The sequence below is a fragment of the Oncorhynchus gorbuscha genome, linkage group LG18 (assembly GCF_021184085.1).
Source record: "Oncorhynchus gorbuscha isolate QuinsamMale2020 ecotype Even-year linkage group LG18, OgorEven_v1.0, whole genome shotgun sequence".
Classification (NCBI taxonomy): Eukaryota; Metazoa; Chordata; class Actinopteri; order Salmoniformes; family Salmonidae; genus Oncorhynchus; species Oncorhynchus gorbuscha.
The window spans coordinates 45,687,282-45,711,689 of NC_060190.1; the positions used below are offsets into that span (position 1 = coordinate 45,687,282).

Sequence of the window (24,408 nt, forward strand, 5' to 3'; positions counted from 1 at the left end):
GACGCTACAAGCTTAGCATACCTGTGTTTGGGGAGTTTGTCCAATTCTTCTCTGCAGATTCTCTCAAGCTCTGACAGGTTAGATGGGAAGTGTTGCTGCACAGCTACTTTCAGTCCTATCCAAAGATGTTTGATCAGGTTCAAGTCCGGGCTCTTGCTGGGTCACTCAAGAACATTCAGAGACTTGTCCCGAAGCCACTCCTGCGTTGTCCTGGCTGTGTGCTTAGGGTTGTTGTCTTGATGGAAGGCGAACTTTCGCCTCAGTCGGAGGTCCTGAGCACTTTGGAGCAGGTTTTCATCAAAGATCTCTCTGTACTTTGCTCCGTTCATCTTTCCCTCAATCCTGACTAGTCTCCCAGTCCCTACTACTGAAAAACATCCCCACGGCAGGATACTGCCACCACGTCAAGGGGTCTAACTACTTTCCGAATGCACTGTATATGTAAATACGTGTATGTATATCTGGAAATCATGATCTTATTCGAATAGTGAAATAATTTCAAATGCCCATCCCTACAGTGCGATACGGTAGAGTTCAGTACAGTATAGTTAATTATATGGTACTCTAGTCTAGTGTGCTCTACTGTACTGTAGGCTTGGGCGGTATACCGTTTACCGGGGTATTTGGAAATAGCCACGGGATGATTAATCAATACCGTCAATACTATTTAAAACTATTTATTTGACATTTTTAAATAAATAAATATCTTTGTAGCAACATTTTAAGAAAATACCTGCAGTCAACTTGTGCAATACGTTAGGAGTTTACGACGTAATTTTTCATTATGAAGCTTACCGGTATTTCCGAGTCACGTGGTGTTTGTTAACAAGCACACAATGACGAGAGACCAGAGCCCTGTGAGTCACTCACTGTTGTGCAGCATGTGCTACGGGAGCGTGCTAGTTGAAGTATGGAATTCACAACTAAATGTTTGCCAGCTAGATATCTTATAACTATTACGTTAACTGTCTAAAATGTGCTAAATGCTCTGCAGTTGTGCATTTGGTTTGTTAATTTAGTAGCTAGTTAGCTAAGTGGGTAGCTTCTTCCAAAATCAAGCTTCGCTTGGTAGTCTAACACCAGAGATCCCCTCCTGGAGCAAGAGCCATGTTGTCTAATACTTGTTTTGTACGTGCAGCAAACTCTGAGTAGTGTTTTCTGTTGTTGTTGATACTTGTAAAACTTTATGAGCTGGGATGTATGTCCTGCAAATAGTTTAGGTCAGAGACCGTATAAAATGTTTGCAATGCACTCATTAGCATTCTCCAAAGGATTTTACATATACTTCGGATTTACTTCGGATTATAGAGGCTAAGGGGGGTTTGAATGTGTTCAGTGCCAGTATTACCAAAAATCCCTGTATGGTACATGAACAGTATGACAATCTGGATACCGCCCAAGCCTACTGTACTAACATCAACAAAACAAAGGAGATAATCGTGGACTTCAGGAAACAGCAGAGGGAGCACCCCCCTATCCACATCGACGGGACAGCAGTGGAGAAGGTGGAAAGTTTTAAGTTCCTCCGCCTCCACGTTACTGACAAACTGAAATGGTCCACCCACACAGACAGTGCGGTGAAGAAGGCGCAGCAATGCCTCTTCAACCTCAGGAGGCTGAAGAAATTTGGCTTGTCACCTAAAACCCTCACAAACTTTTACGGATGCACATCTGAGAGCATCCTGTCGCGCTGTATCACCGCCTGGTACGGCAACTGCAACGCACCGCAACCGCAGGACTCTCCACAGGGTGATGCAGTCTGCACAACGCATCACCCGGGGGCAAACTACCTGCCCTCCAGGACTCCTACAGCACCCTATGTCACAGGAAGGCCAAAAAGATCATCAAGAACAACAATCACCCGAGCCACTGCCTGTTCACCCCGCTATCATCCAGAAGGCGAGGTCAGTACAGGTGCATCAAAGCTGGGACCAAGAGACCGAAGCTGTTTTTTAATCTCAAGACCATCAGACTGTTAAATAGCCATCACTAGCGCATAGAGGCTGCTGCATATATACACAGACTTGAAGTCGTTGGCCACTTTAATAAATTGAACTCGAGTCACTTTTTAATGTAACTTTAATAATGTCACTTTAATAATGTTTAGATAGTTTGCATTATTCATCTCATATTTCCACACTGTATTTTATACTATTCTACTGTATCTCAGTCTGTCGCTCTGACAGTGCTAATCAATATATTTATATATTCTTAATTCCATTCCTTTACTTAGATTTGTGTGTATTGGGTATATGTTGTGAAATTGTTACATATTACTTGTTAGATATTGCTGCACTGTCGGAACTAGAAGCACAATCATTTCTTACACCCGCAATAACATCTGCTAAACATGTACAGTTGAAGTCAGAAGTTTACATACACCTTAGCCAAATACATTTAAACTCAGTTTTTTTATATATATATATATATATTTTTTTTTATACATATATATATATATATATATATTTTATACAATTCGTGACATTTAATCCAAGTAAAAATCCCTTTCTTAGGTCAGTTAGGATCACCACTTTATTTTAAGAATGTGAAATGTCAGAATAATAGTAGACGGAATTATTTATTTAAGCTTTTATTTGCTTCATCACATTCCTAGTGGGTCAGAAGTTTACATACACTCTATTAGTATTTGGTGGCATTGCCTTTAAATTGTTGAACTTGGGTCAAATGTTTTGGGTAGCCTTCCATAAGCTTTCCACCAGAAGCTGTGTGAATTTTAGCCCCTTCCTCCTGACAGAGCTGGTGTAACGGAGTCAGGTTTGTAGGTCTCCTTTGCTCGCACATGCTTTTTCAGTTTTGCCCACACATTTTCTATAGGATTGAGGTCAGGGCTTTGTGATGGCCACGCCAATACCTTGACTATGTTGTCCTTAAGCCATTTTGCCACAACTTTGGAAGTATGCTTGGGGTCATTGTCCATTTGGAAGACCCATTTGCGACCAAGCTTTAACTTCCTGACCAATGTCTTGAGATGTTGCTTCAATATATCCATATACTTTTCCTCCCTCATGTTGCCATCTATTTTGTGAATTGCACCAGTCCCTCCTGCAGCAAAGCACACCCACAATATGATGCTGCCACCCCCATGCATCACGGTTGGGATGGTGTTCTTCGGCTTGCAAGCCTCCCCCTTTTTCCTCCAAACATAACGATGGTCATTATGGCCAAACAGTTCTATTTTTGTTTCATCAGACCAGAGGACATTTCTCCAAAAAGTATGATCTTGTCCCCATGTGCAGTTGCGAACCATAGTCTGGCTTTTTTTATGCCGGTTTTGGAGCAGTGGCTTCTTCCTTGCTGAGCGACCTTTCAATATAGGACTCGTTTTTCCGTGGATATAGATACTTTTGTACCTGTTTCCTCCAGCATCTTCACAAGGTCCTTTGCTGCTGTTCTGCGATTGATTTGCACTTTTCGCACCAAAGTACATTTATCTCTAGGAGACAGAATGCGTTTCCTTCCTGAGTGGTATGACAGCTGCGTGGTCCCATGGTGTTTATACTTGCATACTATTGTTTGTACAGATGAACGTGTTACCTTCAGGCGTTTGGAAATTGCTCCCAAAGATGAACCAGACTTGTGGAGGTCTACAATTCATTTTCTGAGGTATTTGGCTGATTTGTTTTAGATTTTCCCATGATGTCAAGCAAAGAGGCACTGAGTTTGAAGGTTGGCCTTGAAATACATCCACAGGTACACCTCCAATTGACTCAAATGATATCAATTAGCCTATCAGAAGCTTCTAAAGCCATGACATAAATTTCTGGAATTTTCCAAGCTGTTTAAAGGCACAGTCAACTTAGTGTATGTAAACTTCTGACCAACTAGAATTGTGATACAGTGAAATAATCTGTCTGTAAACAAAACATGTCTGAACCGACTTGCCAAAACTATAGTTTGTTAAAAAGAAATTTGTGGAGTGGTTGAAAAACAAGTTTAAATGACTCCAACATAAGTGTATGTAAAACTCCGACTTCAACTGTATGTGACCAATAAAGTTTTGTTTGATTTAAACTCTACCCTACAGTACTGTACTGTATTGTATTGACTAGGGATTTAAACCGGTAACCAGGATCCCGGGACATAAAATGACAAGACCCGGAAAATTACAAAAATATTCCCCAATGTGCACGAGTGCAACTCCACAAAATACACAAGCACAGCAGCTGATTGGGAAAAATTAAACATCACATTATTCAAACAGATTGTCACATGGAAATCTTTAGCCTAGTGTATTTACGTCACACAAAGTCGGTATAAATTCAAAGCACATAATTGATACTGCCGGACTGCACACAAAACCCAAATGCAGTTTAGAGTTCTCATCAGAACTGGAAATGTGATCCCGGTCGGACCCAATTCCGGTGAGCTGAAGCCCGAGCCCATGCCTGGTTTGACATCACAGAAATTAAATGAGCCGAACCTGAAAAAAAGCTAGATTTCTAGAAAACAGTGTGCTATATTGATTGAAACTGGTGTTGAGAACGATGCGGCGGAGGTGGGCAGAAGCGGAGTGAGGAGACAAGGAAACAGTCATTGGGGCCTAGACAACTCACTTCAGTAATGATCAACTGAATTATGAAAATATTTAAATAATGCAGGCTAATGCATTTCAAGGCATGTATCAAATTCTTGCTTATACTGAGTCTCCCAAAGTTATATCAACTGTTATGCTAATTTAAAGCAATAGTTGTGTGTGTGCTTACCTAGATGATCATTTCAGCACCGTTTTGACTGGGACAGCAAGATGAGTAGGGGAATCGTCTAGAAAAGTCAAATTTTTGTTTTCACCGAATCTCTGTTTGGATATGTGGTAACAATTAGGCTTGAATTGTTAGCTAAGTTGAGGTCAGTGCTATTGATTTTTATTCTAGTTTGCTCATATATTAGCTGATTACAGTGATTTATTTTGCTAGCATGTTATACAAGTCTGCTTGCGCTTAACTCACATTATGTAGCCTGTCCTTCTCCCGACCAAAAGCCTGTGACTTTTCAGATAATCAATCACTGTAATTTTTTTTTACTGAATCTCAATCGTCGTTTCCAATTGGTAGTTAGTCTTGTCCCATGGCTGCTACTCCTGTACAGCCTCGGGAGAGGCGAAGGTCGAGAGCCGTGGGTACTCCGAAACACAAACGAGCCGAGCCGCACTGCTTCTTGACACAATGCCCGCTTACCCCAGAAGCCAGCCGCACCAATGTGTCGGAGGAAACACTGTACACTGGCGACTGTGTCAGGGTGCACTGTGCCCGGCCAGACACAGGAGTCGCTAGAGTGCGATGGGTCAAGAATATCACGGCCTTCCAAACTCTCCCCTAACCTGGATGACGCTGGGCCAATTGTGTGCTGCCCCATGGGTTTCCCGGTCGCGGCCGGCTGTGACGGGAGCCTGGAGTCGAACCAGGTTCTCTAGTGGTACAGCTAGCACTGCGATGCAGTTTCTTAGACCACTGTGTCACTCGTAGTAGCCTTTATATAGCTTTATTTATAGCCTAGGCTATTGTCCTACCGTCCCAATCCTGACTCGTGTCTCGTATTGCTGCCCTTATGAGAGCTTCTGTAGAGAATATGTGATCAATAAATGGTATGAGAGTAGATATTGTAGCAGGTTCAAGGGTGTGGGGTTTCCACGTCACCAAGTTCAATAACCAAACACGCACAAGGAGCACAACTAGAATGCAAATTGGAAGTTTATTGGAGTTTTGCACACTTGAGAAAAGTGGGGAATTCACCATTTCACAGTCCACAATCTGGTCTCGTTGTCTGCTCCGTTCTCCAGGGGTAATCCTAAAACGCAGGTCCTCAGCCAAACCGGTTCGGTGCACAGTGGTGGTAATCAGACAAATATTTCTCTCATCACACTCTTCAACACATGCTTCCCTCTCCATTCTCTGCCTCTTTGTGCAGGCCGCTTCCTCTTTTATCCCCAAGTACTCCCTGGCTTAATGACCTATAGGCTCGCCTCATTGGGGGCAGGAAGTCCATATAAGGCTCAGGGGTGGAGCCAGTGGGCTGCCTGGTATCATCCTTCAATCACCACTTCCCTCACCTCTCCCTGCCGTCTGCCACTATGGTAATTTTTTTTTACAGAGTTGGTCTCCGTTAAGATACATTCATATTTAAAACATTTCCTCTTTTCATCTGACCCTTATTCATGAGCTGATCTGCTATCTGTATAATTATCAACTCGATTTTGATAAATAGGAGATATTCTGTCATTAGTTGGAGGTTATCTAGCAAACTTACAACTTTGGTAATTTGACTTTTGTTTGACTGCCGTTACAAAGTTTGTATCAATCGACAATGCTATAGCCTACTGAGTGTCTGTGTGTCCTGAATGCGCACTCTTTCGAGAGAGCCTATGCCTACTGCTGAAATGCACTGAATTAATTGAGGATAACTCTCACAATGTATTAACGACCTGTTTCGCAATTCATAACAGTCATTGGCGATCGAAGTTACTCTATCATTACTTAACATCAGTTTCACTTGCTGTGAAATCTTTACATGGTGGTGTAGCCTAGTGGTTAGAGCGTTGGACTAGTAACCGAAAGGTTGCAAGATCGAATCCCCGAGCTGACAAGGTAAAAATCTGTTGCTCTGCCCCTGAACAAGGTATTTCCCAGGAATTATTCCCTATATTGAAATTTGTTAGATTTCGGCAAAATATTAATCTATACTCTACTTTTCTTTATTGTACTGTACAGTACAATACAATACCGTATAGCACTACAGTACAGTAAAGAAAAGTAGAGTAGAGTTTAGGTCAGTACTGTTCTAGGTCCTGGGACCCCCCTGGGTGCACGTTTTGGTTTTTGCCGTAGCACTACACAGCTGATTAAAATAATCCAAGCTTGATGATGAGTTTTTTATTTGAATCAGCTGTGTAGTATTTGTATTTATTATGGATCCCCATTAGCTTCTGCCAAGGCAGCATCTACTCTTCCTGGGGTCCAGCAAAATGGTGGCAGTTATACATATTAAAAACATTACAATACATTCATACATTCTTATCTATAACACAAAATCCATGTGTGTATATTGCATATGTTATCGTTTGTATGCATGTGTCTATGTTTGTGTTGCTTCACACTCCCCACTGTTCCGTAAGGTGTATTTTTATCAGTTTTAAAAAAAATCAAATTTTACTGCTGGCATGAGTTACTTTATGTGGGATAGAGTTCCATGTGGTCATGGCTCTATGCAGTACTGTGTGCCTCTCATAGTCTATTCTGGACTTGGGAGCTAGGACAAAAACCAAAACATGCACCCCAGGGGGGGGGGGTACAGTTCAGTACTCTACTGTGCTGAACTGTAATCTACTGTACTGAACTCTATTGCACTCTGTGATATCAACTTGTAAAACATAGACATCTGTGATTGTTGCACGTCATGAAGAAATACACATTCATTTGGTTTTATTCATTTATGAATGTGACATGTCATGGTATATCCTTGTATGTAACAATGTCACATGGATATTTGAATTTCATTTAGAAATAATTCAAGAATATTATAACCATGCCCTTCCCTAGAACACACCCCATCTCTGTTGAGAAGTAGTGTTTCAATCAAACACCAAGGCCTGTTCTGAGCCTAGCACATGATTTGAGAATCTACTGTTACCAACAGTTAAATCATTTCTACTCTAGCGAGTATTCTTTTCTTGCCTTGGCATTTGTCATGCTTCTGTGATATCTTTAGGTGTATATTACTGGTACATGCTATTAGACTGTCAGTAAGTGACCTTGATACATGATCATGCTAGATGTATAATGGTGTGTCCTCCTACCTCTTAGCTCTTTTCAGTTGGTAGTTGGGCATAAGATGTCGGAGGGTAAAGGCTGTAAACGACACACTACTTTACCTCTTTAAGCTCGGCGGACAGAGCATCCAGTCCAACAGCCCTTGCTGAGACTATTAGATATGAAGTGGTGCTCTGAGCTATGCCTACTTCTTTCTTCGTGTGTGTCTGTGTACAAATCACAAACAAAAGTTTGAACCACTTGATCGTTTCCTGTTGTTTGTTTTGTTTCTCTGGGTGTGCTTCAATTCCTCAGCAGTGGCCTCAGGGGCAGAGACCTTAATGTGTTGAAAACAACCGTTCACATAACAAGCCATGCTTGTGATCCGGAGGGTCATAAAGGTCTCTTTTCATTCTCTGTCAACAGCCAAAGACATTGCCAATGAAGTGGAGGCCAACGAGAAGGCCAGGAACCAACTTCAGGGGAAAACCAAACGTGTACGTACCAATACCTGATCACAGCATCTCTGACTTGTGCCACAGGACCCCCGGATACTTTTTGTTGTTCCCAACATGACATAATGTTCAATAAAAGGCATTGCCCCTTGCAAATAACCTTGTCCAGTGTGTTCTTGAAACGCAAATGATCACTCTACAGTACATGTTTTTTTGTTTGTCCAACTGTGTTGCAGGTCATGGACTTCTCAAAGAATCAAAGTGTGGGAAAGATCGACGAGATGCATTCAACTTACAGTAAGTCACCTCTGTGGTGCACTTCCACCATTGATCTGTTGTCAGTGGGACTTCAGAATTGTTTTCTGAAAGCCTTTTCTCTATTGACTTCAGCACTGTGTTGTGTATTATTGTCTAAAATGGATGTGTGCGATATTGACTCAGTTGACAGTGGATCCCTGTTTTGTTCCTCAGTGAATCTGAATGATTACTCCTGGTGAGGGATTGGCATGGAAATAGATTAGTTTAGCAGCATCACTGGGCTCTGAGTGTATTCTCACTCTTGTGTTTGCATTTGCACTGGTGCAAAGTCTTCGATTCTGAAACACTGCAGTGTGCGTTTTATAGTTCAGAGTGCTTAGTCATTGCAGTCCATTCCACCAGTGGTGCACTCACTTTAGTCCTTGTTGCAGTTTAGCAGAAAAAGCTGAGAGCTGTGAAGTGAATCAGGCCACAACCCAAGAGAAGAGGAGTGGCTCTCACATTCACAGATTGGATCAAAATAGTGGGAGTGCAACAGGTCTGCATCATTGACCCTGCTTCATTATGTGGGGAGGCCCTCGTATGGCTAAGGACCAACTCCTGCGGAGAGAATCGCCAGGAAGACCATACGCTCCCCTGATAGCTGTGTTACTGTATATCTGAGAGGGCTGTTTGAAAGTGCACCTGAGGGAGTGGAGATGTGCTGGAGATGTGATTAAGCATCAGGGACTGTCACTGCAGCAGACATGAAGAGGAGGGAAACGTTTAGGTTTGCTGGGGTGTTTCAGTGTCTCTTTAGGGAATAACTCTGAAAAGTAATAGACTTTACCCAGCAGGAGGAAACTGAGCCAGATTGTGTTTGCATTACCGGACAGAGGGAGAGAGAGAGTTTGTTAGTTAAAGTGCTGTGATAGCAAGAGGAGGATGAAAGGTGGGAGGAACTAGAAATAGCTTGGTGGAGCTAACTTTGAGAAAGAGGAATATTGAAATATTAATGGCACCTCGCAGAGGGGGGGTTCTATAAATAGCTGGTGTGCTGTGATAACTGATCCGTCAGGCCAGGGTCGGCCCGCGCAAGTGGTATCGCGATACCACAGGGAAAACATTTAGTGTCCTAGAGTCCTGTTCGCCCCGTCCCCTGACTCTTTGTTACCGTTTTCTTAATGTTCGTGCTACACAAAATATTTTCTACTCAATACAACACCTTGAGATGTTTCTACAACTTGATTGGAGTCCACATGTGGTAAATTCAATTGGTTGGACATGATTTGGAAAGGCACACAACTGTCTATATAAGGTCCCACAGTTGACAGTGCATGTCAAAGCAAAAACCAAGCCATGAGGTTGAAGGAATTGTCCGTAGAGCACCGAGACAGGATTGTGTCGAGGCACAGATCTGGGGAAGAGTACCAAAAATGTACTCAGCATTGAAGGTCCCCACAGTGGCCTCCATCATTCTTAAATGGAAGAAGTTTGGAACCAGCAAGACTCTTCCTAGATCTGCCAACCTGACCGAACTGAGCAATGGAGGGAGAAGGGCCTTGGTCAGGGAGGTGACCAAGAACCCAATGGTCACTCTGACAGAGCTCCAGAGTTCGTCTGTGGAGATGGGAGAACCTTCCAGACGGACAACCATCTCTGCAGCACTCCACCAATCATGCCTGTGTAGTAGAGTGGCCAGACGGAAGCCACTTCTCAGTAAAAGACACATGGCAGCCCTCTTGGTGTTTGCACCTAAAGTACTCAGACCACAAGAAAACAACAATATTCTCTGGTCTGATGAAACCAAGATTGAACTCTTTGGCCTGAATACCAAGCGTCATGTCTGAAGGAAACCTGGCACCATCCCTACGGTGAAGCATGGTGGTGGCAGTATCATGATGTGTGTATATTTTTCAGCTGCAGGGACTGGGAGAGTAGTCAGGATCAATGGAAAGATGAACGGAGCAAAGTACAGAGAGATTGATGAAAATCTGCTTCAGACTGGGGCGAAGTTTCACCTTCCAACAGGAAGACGACCCTAAGCACCCAGCCAAGACAACGCAGGAGTGACTTCGGGACAAGTCTCGGAATGTCTTTGAGTGCCCCAGCCAGAGCCCAGACTTAAACCCGATCACAACTCTCTGGAGAGACCTGAAAATAGCTGTGCAGTGATGCTCCTCATCCAACATGACAGAGCTTGAGAGAAGAATGGGGTAAACTCCCCAAATACAAGTGTGTCAAGCTTGTGGCGTCATACCCAAGAAGACTCAAGGCTGTAATCGCTGCCAAATGTGCTTCAACAAAGTACTGAGTAAAGGGTCTGAATACTTTGCTTTGTCATTGTGGGGTATTGTGTGTAGATTGAGGGGGAAAAAAACAATTTAATCCATTTTAGCCTTAAGCTGTAACACAACAAAATGTGGAAAAATTAAACGGGTCTGAATACTTTCCGAATGCACTGTATATTCATAACGATCTGAATGTCATTGTGACAGGAAGGGAAAAACACTGCATGAAACCTTTACTCTTCAGTAAACAGAGCCACACAGACTGTCCCTCCCTCACGCAATCTGTCTCCCTCTCTCTCATAAACACACACACCATTCTCTCTCCCACAAACGCATACACACGCTACTCCCAACTTTAAAAACATTAGGCACCAAACAGAATTTAAGGAGCACCAGAAAGAGAGATTTTTGATTATAGTTTAGGCATCCATTCAGTCTATATGATTCCTACAGTACCTTTTGAAGCCCATGTTTTGAGTAGTGAAGCAGACACATTTCCTTTCTTCTTGTGCCAGAACAGAATTTTATATACAAAACTGTATTAACATTTTATAAGAGGAATCAGCGGAATCTTTACTTTGGTTGAGATAAAATATATTTGGTAGTATCATATTAAACGGTACTACGGTATTCTAAAATGTTGGTATCATGACGTTTTAGTACCGTGATATTACCTTGGTACCGGTATACCGTGCAACACTAACACACAGTAGACAGACAGACAGATATAGACACACGCATACACAGGAACACAGAGTGCTGGCCACATGCAGTAGGTTGACGCAGTCTCGCTATCACTTCCAAACGTGAGAAAGATTGCCATTCCACCCTCAGTGTGTTACTGTTGTATTATTGAATAGCTGGACCATCGAACAATGCCAAACCAAACAGATCTCTGTCAATGGAGACCAGTGTTATTTCCCCTCAAAAGTAAGCTGCAGCTTGCTCCTGTGCCCTTGGCAGGTTATGGTAGTAATGGTAGTAATCTGTCAGCCAGGGGCCTTCCCAGGGGCACACTGAAATGATTGTGGCTCCACACTGCTTAACATATCAAATCAAATCAAATTTATTTATATAGCCCTTCGTACATCAGCTGATATCTCAAAGTGCTGTACAGAAACCCAGCCTAAAACCCCAAACGGCAAACAATGCAGGTGTAAAAGCACGGTGGCTAGGAAAAACTCCCTAGAAAGGCCAAAACCTAGGAAGAAACCTAGAGAGGAACCGGGCTATGTGGGGTGGCCAGTCCTCTTCTGGCTGTGCCGGGTAGAGATTATAACAGAACATGACCAAGATGTTCAAATGTTCATAAATGACCAGCATGGTCAAATAATAATAAGGCAGAACAGTTGAAACTGGAGCAGCAGCACAGTCAGGTGGACTGGGGACAGCAAGGAGCCATCATGTCAGGTAGTCCTGGGGCACGGTCCTAGGGCTCAGGTCCTCCGAGAGAGAGAAAGAAAGAGAGAATTAGAGAGAGCATATGTGGGGTGGCCAGTCCTCTTCTGGCTGTGCCGGGTGGAGATTATAACAGAACGTGGCCAAGATGTTCAAATGTTCATAAATGACCAGCATGGTTGAATAATAGTAAGGCAGAACAGTTGAAACTGGAGCAGGAGCATGGCCAGGTACACTGGGGACAGCAAGGAGTCCTCATGTCAGGTAGTCCTGGGACATGGTCCTAGGGCCCAGGCCAGTTGAAACTGGAGCAGCAGCATGGCCAGGTGGACTGGGGACAGCAAGGAGTCATCATGTCAGGTAGTCCTGGGGCATGGTTCTAGGGCTCAGGTCCTCCGAGAGAGAGAAAGAAAGAGAGAAGGAGAGAATTAGAGAACGCACACTTAGATTTACACAGGACACCGAATAGGACAGGAGAAGTACTCCAGATAAACAAACTGACCCTAGCCCCCCGACACATAAACTACTGCAGCATAAATACTGGAGGCTGAGACAGGAGGGGTCAGGAGACACTGTGGCCCCATCCGAGGACACCCCCGGACAGGGCCAAACAGGAAGGATATAACCCCACCCACTTTGCCAAAGCACAGCCCCCACACCACTAGAGGGAAATCTTCAACCACCAACTTACCATCCTGAGACAAGGCCGAGTATAGCCCACAAAGATCTCCGACACGGTACAACCCAAGGGGGGGGGGGGAACCCAGACAGGCCGACCACAACAGTGAATCAACCCCCCAGGTGACGCATCCCCCCCAGGGACGGCACGAGAGAGCCCCAGCAAGCCAGTGACTCAGCCCCCGTAACAGGGTTAGAGGCAGAGAATCCCAGTGGAAAAAGGGGAACCGGCCAGGCAGAGACAGCAAGGGCGGTTCGTTGCTCCAGAGCCTTTCCGTTCACCCTCCCACTCCTGGGCCAGACTACACTCAATCATATGACCCACTGAAGAGATGAGTCTTCAGTAAAGACTTAAAGGTTGAGACCGAGTTTGCGTCTCTGACATGGGTAGGCAGACCGTTCCATAAAAATGGAGCTCTATAGGAGAAAGCCCTGCCTCCAGCTGTTTGCTTAGAAATTCTAGGGACAATTAGGAGGCCTGCGTCTTGTGACCGTAGCGTACGTATAGGTATGTACGGCAGGACCAAATCAGAGAGGTAGGTAGGAGCAAGCCCATGTAATGCTTTGTAGGTTAGCAGTAAAACCTTGAAATCAGCCCTTGCTTTGACAGGAAGCCAGTGTAGAGAGGCTAGCACTGGAGTAATATGATCAAATTTTTTGGTTCTAGTCAGGATTCTAGCAGCCGTATTTAGCACTAACTGAAGTTTATTTAGTGCTTTATCCGGGTAGCCGGAAAATAGAGCATTGCAGTAGTCTAACCTAGAAGTGACAAAAGCATGGATTAATTTTTCTGCATCATTTTTGGACATATACACTATACAGTGTATAACACCATATGTACCTCATACACTATTTTCCTCTGCATGTGTTTCTCATTCATCAAACATCTGAGATTCATAATACGCCACTTATTTGTACTGAGGCAATCAAAGCTAAATAAAATTGTATTTGTCACATGCGTTGTAAACAACCGGTGTAGACTAATAGTGAAATGCTTACTTGTTGGCTCTTTCCAATAATGCAGAGAGAACGAAAATAGAGAAATAATAGAAAAGTAAAACACACTATAATAAATACACAACGATAACTTTGACTCGGTACACCGTGTATATAGCAATGCCCCAGGGGTAAGAAGTAATTGAGGTAGATATGTACATATAACTAGGAATAAATGGACAGATAATAAACCGTAGCAGCAGCGCATTTTATCAGTAATAAAAGTTAGTGCAAAAAGTGTCAATGCAGATAGTCCGAGTAGCTATTTGGTTAACTATTTAAATAACTATTTAGCAGTCTTATGGCTTGGGTTAGAGACTGTTCAGGGTCCTGTTGGTTCCAGACTTGATGCATCGGTGCCGCTTACCATGCGGTAGCAGAGAACAGTCTATGAATTGGGTGGCTGGAGTATTTGACTATTTTTAGGTCCTTGCTCTGACACCGCCTGGTATAGAGGTCCTGGATGGCAGGGAACTCGACCCCAGTGATGTGCTGGGAAATACGCACCGCCCTCTAGTGCCTTGCGGTCGTAGGTCAAGCAGTTGCCATACCAAGCGGTGTTGCAGCCAGTCAAGATGCTCTCAATGGTGAAACTGTAAAACTGTTTCAGCCCCCCTAGGGGGAAGAGCCATTGTCGTGCCCTCTTCATGACTATGTTGGTGTGTGTGGACCATGATAGATCCTTAGTGAAGTGGACACCGAAGAACTTGAAGCTCTCGACCCACTCCACTACAGTCTCATCAATAGGAATGGGGCTGTGCTCTGTCCTCCATTTCCTGTAGTCCTCAATCAGGTCATGTCAGTGAAATGTTTTTCTTAAACTCAAAATCCAACAATGCATAAATCAATAATCAGTTCCAATACTATATTTACAGTGTGCAGGGATACTGGAGTGTTGGAGGCAGATGTACAGTGGGGCAAAAAAGTATTTAGTCAGCCACCAATTGTGCAAGTTCTACCACTTAAAAATATGAGAGAGGCCTGTAATTTTCATCATAGGTAGTACACTTCAACTATGACTGACAAAATGAGAAAAAAAAATCCCCAAAATCACATTGTAGGATTTTTTATGAATTTAGTTGCAAATTATGGTGGAAAATAAGTATTTGGTCACCTACAAATAAGCAAGATTTCTGACTCTCACAGACCTTTTTAAGAGGCTCCTCTGTCCTCCACTCGTTACCTGTATTAATGGCACCTCACGTCATGTCTGGAGGAAACCTATTACCATCCCTACGTTGAAGCATGGTGGTGGCAGCATCATGCTGTGGGGATATTTTTCAGCGGCAGGGACTGGGAGACTAGTCAGGATCGAGGTAAAGATGAATGGAGCAAAGTACAGAGCGATCATTGATTTTAAAAAACTCCAGAGCTCTCAGGGCAACGACCCTAAGTACACAGCCAAGACAACGCTGGAGTGGCTTCGGGACAAGTCTCTAAATGTCTTTGAGTGGCCCAGACAGAGCCTGGATTTGAATCCGATCAAACCTCTCTGAAGAGACTTGAAAATAGCTGTTCAGCGTCGCTCCCCATCCAGCCTGACAGAGCTTGAGAGGATCTGCATAGAATAATGGGAGAAACTCCCCAAATACAGATGTGCCAAGCTTATAGCATTATACCCAAAAAGACTTGAGGCTGTAATTGCTGCCAAAGGTGCTTCAACAAAGTACTGAGTAAAGGGTCTGAATACTTATGTAAGGAATAATTTCATTTTTTTATTTGTAATAAATATGTGTAAAATATGTTTTTGCTTCGTCATTATGGGGTTTTGTGTATAGATTGAGTGCAAAAAAGCTGTAATGCAATTTTCTTTAAATTCAAGCGGTCTGAATACTTTCCGAGTGCATTGTACCGTATACCGGGTATTTGGAAATAGCCACGGTATGGTTTGTCAATACCATCAATTTAAACTTTTTCTTTTGAATTTTTCTATTCATTTCAATATTTGTAGCCTCTCAAATAAATACCTGCAGTCAACTTGTACAAAATGTTAGAAGATAAAGCAGATTGCGTTCTTCATTTCACCTGTCACATTATTTTAAATGTGTATTTCTTATGCGAATTCTGCGTTAACGAGACCCCTAAGTTAAACTTGCTAGTTATTTAGCTCAGTAAGTAGCTGAATTAATAAGGCAACGGGGAATCATATTGTGTTGGCTTTCTGCCATGTTTGAGAAGTCAATGCCGTTTGGATGAGTTATCTGTACAGCTGCCATCTTTTGATTTCCTTGCGTTATTTTTCTCCTCTCCAGTCTCGGCCTGTCTGCTCCTCCCCCATCTACTACAAGCAGAGCAAGCAGGCCCGTTGCCCTGGCGACTCCAGATTCCACACAGACACAGTGTGTACACACTCTGCTCCAGAGCCAGTACTGTTCATTTGCAAGTTATCTCATTAATTTTCACTTGTAAATGTCCTAACTCACCAAAAATGACATCCGGTAGCTCCTTCCTATATATGTATGACTTTGAGATGGAATGCCTGTCTTTGCAAAAAAAAAAAATATAATAATTTGCATTCGTTAGCAAATTTATCTAGCAACCTCCGTGAAAATTCGCTATTACTTTGAGGTGCTCCTGAGTGGTGCGGTGTTCTAAGGCATTGCATCTCAGTGCTAGTGGCATCACTACAGACTCTGGTTCGATCCCGGGCTGTATCACAACTGGACGTGATCGGGAGTCCCATAGGGCAGCGCACAATTGGCTCAGTGTTGTCCAGGGTTTGGCCAGGGTAGGCTGTCATTGTAAAATAAGAATTTGTTCACACTCACTCGCCTAGTTAAATAAAGAAATGTAAAACATGTATTACTTGTGCTAATTTTGGGCATCTAATACTGGGCTTTTTGCAGGGGTTTTTGATGCTCCCTTGTGTACTAAGCCGGTAATACTATAAATCCTTGTGCCAACGCTAGTTAGCATTGGCTCACGAAAGCACCTCTAATTTCCTTCATTCTGGACACAGAGACATTCATCTGACTCTGGGGAAGGAGATAAAGTAGGAAGTAGAAAAATCATTGCCAAAATCCCAAAGTATCTCTAAGATATTTGAAATATGTTCAGTGTTATTTTCACAATATTTCGCATTCATCTGCAGAATTTAAATCTAACATTAATTTGCACGAGACACAGTACACTTGATCAATAGTTATTGCTCTAGTATCTTATGGTGCCACTGATGCTAATGACATTTATAGTGCAACCAACTGGTCTGGTGCAGCCATCTAAAGGTTGCAGTGATGATATTCACACAGCTTCTAAGGACATGTACATAAGTTTCACATACCAAATTTCATGGCCCCATGTGCATCGGTTCAGTGCTTATAGCCCTGGTGTGATATGGTGCCATCTAGTGGCTGACTTTGAATGCAGCAACTAATAGAGGTTTTCATATCGTCATACCGTTCTTCTCTCATCCCAGGATTTACAGTATTACCGGCTTAGTACACAAGGGAGCGCTAAAAAAAACTGCAAAAAGCCAGATGGTATCTACTAGCATGTTCCATCTTTTATTGAACTGTTGCTAGAATGTTTTCGTTTAGAGACCAAAATGTTTAATAAGGTATTAGAAAAAAACAATTGCCTTTCTCTGTCAACTCTGACAACCATCTTGTCTTTCTGTCATTCTGATTTCCAGAAGCCGCAATTTCACCTCAAACTGATTAAATGCCATCAAGTAACATATAGCCCTCTCGTATGCCTCCATGAATCCACAGTTTTGCTGTGCACCCATTATTTTTCTTTTCTCTTAAAGACTATTTGCCCTCCCGCCATCAAGTAGTATTTTGGAAGTTTCACCATTTAAAGACATCTGTTTGATGTTGTCCATGAAAGCTGCTCTCCTGAGCTGGATCAAAGCCTGAGACAATAAGGCCAGATAAAGGTCATGATGATGTTCTCTTCTTTCTTCTTCTGCTCCCTTTTTCTCTCTTTCTCTTTGTGCAGCTGAACCCATGTTTGGAGGCAGGTCGTTGTGAAATTTTATCAGTGGTGACATTTGCGCAAGTTGCCCATAGAGCTGTCGTTGTGTGGTTGACGGACGGTTTACCTATAAGGAGGTGACCCCATGATTGGAGTCACATCAAACATGGCATTTCCTGGAGACAATCCTTGTGCTACTGAGGAAGATGTCCTCCGCTTTAAGTCAGTTACTGGAACAAGCAAGGCAGCAGTATGGGTCTTGAAGAATTGCTGACAGGATGTCACACAGATAATATTCGGAACAGATACCAGGTCTTGAGCTCATTTAGATGTAAATTACTGGTTTGATAATGATCTATATTTCTCCATGCAACTGTTCTTTCTTCATTACAGCTCAGACTCAAACTACAGCCAAGAAAGTGGTTTGTCGCTCTGGGGCTACATATGAAACTGATTTCTTTAGCTACAATACTTTGGTAGCGGGCATTGTACGAATTAGCATTCATTTACGTAGAACACCCCTGTCTACGAAACAAACAAGTGGTGGAAATTAATTAAATTAAACTATAATTTGCTTCATGTAATATGCAGAATGAACGTTAAATAGCTTGTCATTATATCAAACTCAACAAATAGCCATGAGCAGGGTCTTGTAATAACATGTAAATGAGCCATGTGGTGAGTAATCAACCCATGGGATTGTGAGCATTCACCTTGGCTCTCTGAATACTGCTCTAACTGAATGGTGTAGTTCACGGAAGTTCTATTTTTATTCCTCCCAAAATATTCAATGTCATCAGAACATGTCCAATAACATGTATGTTCTTTGACCTTCATTTAGTGTACGCACTCGAGACTCTTTAAGGTGGAAACCTGTCAAAGCCAAGTCACAAAGTCTGATTCAGTCACTGGTCTTCTAGGCCTAATCTGAGTAAAAAGAAAAACGAGTATGTCTTTTGTTTGAAATATTTATGCCTCGGAATCCAAAACGCAATGATAGCCCTTTTTTGTTCTTGCTTTGTGAAGTCTGCGGATAAGCAAGCAAACCGGTGAAATGTATCGGTGTTCTGCAGCTGAATATCTCAAGTTGGTGAATCTGGCACCTTGGTTTTACTTTATAGTACATGTGCAAACAGAACAGTACTGCTGAGTTGGGGTTCGGGGAAAGGTGGCATGAAATGGAGGGCTAATGCGGACCATGCAGTAGGACCATGCAGTAGGACCATGCAGCTGTAGAGCACCAGCATCCCCACAAACACACACATCTCAACTCAATTTACTGTAAACATTGGACCTGCTGGAATGTTAGGTGCCACAAGGCTGGCCTATGCGGCTGCAGCCAGGGTCCGGTGCTTTCAGAAAATGAGGATTTACAGTATCTACTATGTCCTTTGATGGGAGAATGAGAACTCATTTCTGGTCTGGTCTTAGGGATTTATTTGATTGTATATACTGGTTTTCTGTACAAGTTATGATAGTGATCAGAATGCGATTTTTCTGAGCAGATTCCAGAGGATCTGTCCAGATCTGCTCTAGTCGCATAGTCAGATCATCAGAGGTGAGTGGATGTTAGTTGTGCTCAGGCTGAGAGAACACAATGTCCTGCATTACACGGCTATAACGGGCATGTCAGAGGAAAGGAATCTCATAATGAAATCACTTACCTACAGGCGGTTGTAATTGAATTCTGGCCCGGGTGCGTGTGTTCTGTGTTTAATCTGGACTACTTTGGGCCTAAGTTGTATTGACAGGACACATGATATGAGGAGTTTAATTTGCACAATAATAAAATAGGGCTGTACAGTACCTTATTTTACAATGTACCAGTATTTGACGCACAGACCGGTTTGGGTTTTTACTTTACCTTCTATAATGGTATTTCAATGTTTGGTTTGTTGAATGTGATGCGCAACTCCAGCTGCATGCCACTTCCCACACCATACCCTGACCCCTGTCACTCAAGGAAAAACCAGTTGCTCAACTTTCATGCAGTTCACTCTGCTGTCTGGTCTGCATGGTCAGATAGATGCAGAAAGACGTTGGTGACAGCGATGCTGCTTTCTACAAGCGTTCTATAAATACATTATTAGTTTGTGTATCTTACTGTCTGCAAACTACTGTCTTAGGTCCAAAAGGATTCTTAAAAGCTTCTACCCCCAAGCCATAAGAATCCTGAACAGCTAATCAAAGGGCTACACAGACTATTTGCATTGCCCCTCCCCCTCTTTATGCTGCTGCTACTCTCTGTTTATTATCTAAGCATAGTCACTTTAACTCTACCTACATGTACATATTACCTCAATTACCTCGACTAACCGGTGCCCCTGCACATTGACTCTGTACCGGTACCCCCTGTATATAGCCTCGCTAATGTTAGTTTACTCATGCTGTTTAATTATTTGTTACTTTTTCTGAAACATTTTTAGTTATCTATTTTTCACTTTACACTTATTTTTCTTAACTGTATTGTTGGTTAAGGGCCTGCAAGTAAGCATTTCACTGTAAGGTTGTTGTATTCGGCGCATGTGACAAATACAATTTTATTTTATTTGCTAGTTTGTCTAATGCTAATCGCTAGAATTGAGTGGTAAACGTCTATCAATGTTATCAAAACCATAGAAACTCTCTGTGGCAAAACTCCCCAATAAAAGGAGCTGGAGGCGCCTGAAAACTCAGAAAAATGCGTAACAAAGTCGCTAAATAGGCAACACTGGGATAGGCGAAACATGAATATGTTAGCTAGCTAGCTGTTTTCGTTTGATGTTGGATTGAACAGTATAAACAATCAGAATGGAGAATGCCCCATTGAAATCACATATTTGTGTTGCCACCTTAGGGTCATGAACTACTCATAAAGCATATTTAGAACTTTTATTATTCAGAAACAAAAAATACTGCCAAAAAACAAATAAAATTATATTTTGGCCATATCACCCAATCCTAGAATGAAACATCTTTTCAGTCAAACCTGTAACCAGGTATAAGGTCTGAGTATAAATATTTTTAGGATAGCATGTGCTTTTTGTTTCTCTCAGATCCATTGTTTTGCAATAAAAGCCCTGAAATTGTGATTTCATACTCTTTGTTTTACATTCTCTGTAGTTTGTGCTCAGTTCTATTATTGTAACTTTTCATATTTTTTTGTTGTTGGCTGAATTGAACCCGTCCGTTTCTGCACTCAACTTGAATGCCTTCTGCTGACTTGATCCAATAGCTTTGTCTGCCTTAATCGTATTGGTTTTCATTTGTGGTTTAGCTCATGTTTTAATGAGTTTGTTTTTCCAGCAGAAACTTGCGGTTTAATTTGATCTCTTATCATTTAACTGTTTCTGTGTAGGCTGATAAGCTCTCGGAGAGGCCTTTTTATGGAGCTCACCCTCGTCTGTCTATCATATTAGTAAAACCCTTGTCTTTTTTCTTCTGCTATTTAAAACAAAAACATCCTCACAAACCTCCCATGACACACTGTCCTTTACCATCACTGAAACTGAATATACAGCTGTTCTCAACAATGTACTCAGAGAGGGGTCCTGTATTCTAACACACCAGACCTTACATTAACATTGGTTATCTTCCAGAGCGCGTGCCTCTAGTTATGATATAATAAGGAAGGGGGAGTTTGTATGATCGGTGCCTTGATGTATCTGGGTCTTAAACCACGCTTGTTTCTCCGTGTTTGGATGTGGGTTTTTGTATAAAAGGGAATCAAACTGCAGTTCTCGCTCTATGCAACATTCAGAAACAGGATCTGTCTGCTTACGTGTGTTACTGTGTATGTGCATGTCTGATCTCTGCATGCCTAACCTGGCTTCTGACCTCTCCTCATCTGTATTACAGGGAGGCAGCATAACAGTGATTTCTCCCGCCTTATCGCCCAGGTCCGGGGTCGCCTGGAAAAGACCAGGAAGAGGGAGATGAAACAGAAAGTGAGGGATGAGGGAGTAGAGGAGGACCGGAGAGCGGGCTCCAGCTCTGCAGGTACCACCGTAACCCTCATTAACATGTTGAGCGGATTAAACAAGGGTTAGCACCGTCGCCACGGAATATCTTACAGCCCCCAGCCTCCCCAGCAGAGCTCATAGTCCATAAGCAATTTACAAAAGGAGAGAGACGCAGGGACGGTTTCTATATGAAGAACCCTCTCTGTATGCCTGTTCAGGGGGATTTGCTATCACAACCTTCACATCGTCACTCAGCCCCAGACCTGTGATGGCTTCTCTTCAGGTGGTCACGGTTGATCAGGGCCAGGGTTCAGCTATACACCCCAAAATGTTTTTTTAATCCTTTGCATCTTATGTGAATTTCCAAGATGGTGTAGCAGTTGGACGTGTGTTTGTCTTTGTCTTATCCCGTATAAAAAGTCATTTTTTTTCTCCCATATATACTTTAATCTCAGTTTCTATCTACAAACTAAATATACTTTCCTGCGACCCGCCTCGCCCAATTTGGTACAGATCTGCTATTTTTATTCCTTATAACTGGAACCTCCATCAGGAGCTAGCCAGCTAACTAGCTACTAGCTATCAGTCTTTGTTAGCCACGGTTAGCGGTCTTCACCTTTAGCTAGGACACCAGCCAGCTTTAGCTCGGACAATACCTGCCAGTCTGCACAGCACAATATCCATCCAGAGCATATCGGACTGCTTCTCTCTACCACATCACCGGATTCCTGCCGCAAGCTCTGGACCATTACCTCGGATCATCCCAGCTAGCTAGCTGCAATCGCATGGCTACTGTTAGCTAACGCCTCTGTCCTGAAGCAAGCACCAGTTAACCTTGGGCTAGCCTTGAGCTAGGCCCATATACCAGCTAACTTATTTCGCTACAATACCTCTTTTGCCAATTGGCCTGGACCCTTTATTGTTAACACAGAGCCCTGACGATCCCTCACGACTGGTCTGCCGACGTAATCGTCCAATGTGGTTTCAACAGGCGTTTCCATTGCGATGTCGCCAAAGACCCATCCGCTAACCCAGGCCCGCTAGCTTTCTGAACGCCGTTGTCGCCCACTCGCCTAGTGTAGTAGCGACTACCGAACGGCTCCCTGACTCACCTATTGCTGCTCATTGGACAAATATGATCACTCGGCTACACAGCTGATGCCTGCTGGACTATTCACAAACTCGGTACCTCTTTTTGTTTGTCTGTCGGCCCCAGCCTCGAACTCAGGTCCTGTACGTACCTAACTGACCCCCTCTGCCCATTCATCGCCATTTATTCATTGCTGTCTTGGCTCTCCCGATCAACACCCGTGATTGCTTTATGCCTCTCTCTAATGTCAATATGCCTTGTCAACTGCTATCTCGGTTAGTACTTTTTATTTCATTGTAGAGCTCCCAGTCCCGCTCAACATGCCTTAGGTAGCTCTTTTGTCCCACCCTCCACACATGCGGAGACCTCACCTGGGTTAACTGGTGCCCCCAGAGATGCAATCTCTCTCATCGTCACTCAAAGCCAAGGCTTACCTCCACTGTACACACACCCTACCATACCCTCGTCTGTACATTATGCCCTGACTCTATTCTACCACGCCCAGAAATCTGCTCCTTTTATTCTCTGTTCCCAGCGCACTAGACGACCAGTTATTATAGCCTTTAGCCCTACCCTTATCCAACTCCTCCTCTGTTCCTCTGGTGATGTAGAGGTTAACCCATGCCCTGTAGCCCCCAGTACCACACCTATTCCCCAGGTGCTCTCATTTGTTGACTTGTGTAAACGTAAAAGCCTTGGTTCCATGCATGATAACGTCAGAAGCCTCCTCCCTAAGTTTGTTTTATTCACTGCTTCAGCACACTCCGCCAACCCTAATGTCCTGGGCGTGTCTGAATCCTGGCTTAGGAAGGCCACCAAAAATTCTGAAATTTCCATCCCCAACTACAACATTTTCTGCCAAGATAGAACTGCAAAAGGGGGTGGAGTTGCAATCTACTGCAGAGATAGAACTCTGCAGGCTGTCATACTATCCAGGTCTGTGCCCAAACAGTTCGAGCTTCTACTTTTAAAAATCCACCTTTCCAGAAATACGTTTTTCACTGTTGCCACTTGTTATAGACCCCCCTCAGCCCCCAGCTGTGCCCTGGACACCATATGTGAATTGATTGCTCCCCATTTGTCTTCTGAGTTCCTACTGTTTGGTGACCTAAACTGGGATATGCTACAATCTAAACTAGATGCCCTCAATCTCACACAAATTATCAATGAACCTACCAGGTACGACTCTAAATCTGTAACCACGGGCACCCCCATAGATATCAACCTGACCAACTAGCCCTCTAAATACACCTTTGCTGTCTACAACCAGGATCTCAGTGATCACTGCCTCATTGCCTGCATCTGTAATGGGTCCATGGTCAAATGACCACCCCTCATCACTGTCAAACGCTCCCTAAAACACTTCAGCGAGCAGGCCTTTCTAATCGACCTGGCCCTTTTATCCTGGAAGGATATTGACCTCTTCCCTTCAGTTGAGGATGCTTGGTTGCTCTTTAAAAGTGCTTTTCTCTCCATCTTTAATAAGCGCCCCATTCAAAAAATGTAGAACTAAGAACAGATATGGTCTTTGATTCACTCCAGACTTGACTACCCTTGACCAGCACAATAACATCCTGTGGCGTACTGCATTAACATCGAATAGCCCCCGCGATATGCAACTTTTCAGGGAAGTTAGGAACCAAT

The 24,408-nt window shown here is 43.2% G+C and overlaps 1 protein-coding gene across 7 annotated transcripts in view; it reads left to right on the plus strand.

Annotated features, from left to right (window-relative positions):
* Positions 1-24,408, plus strand: part of rad18 (RAD18 E3 ubiquitin protein ligase) — a 73,472-nt gene that overhangs the window by 16,856 nt on the left and 32,208 nt on the right. For all 7 annotated transcript variants that reach the window (XM_046311159.1, XM_046311165.1, XM_046311161.1 and 4 more), the window contains 3 exons: positions 8,190-8,260; positions 8,455-8,515; positions 21,571-21,711. In XM_046311159.1, the coding sequence (XP_046167115.1) occupies positions 8,190-8,260; positions 8,455-8,515; positions 21,571-21,711 (273 nt within the window). The remainder of the gene's footprint in view (positions 1-8,189; positions 8,261-8,454; positions 8,516-21,570; positions 21,712-24,408) is intronic.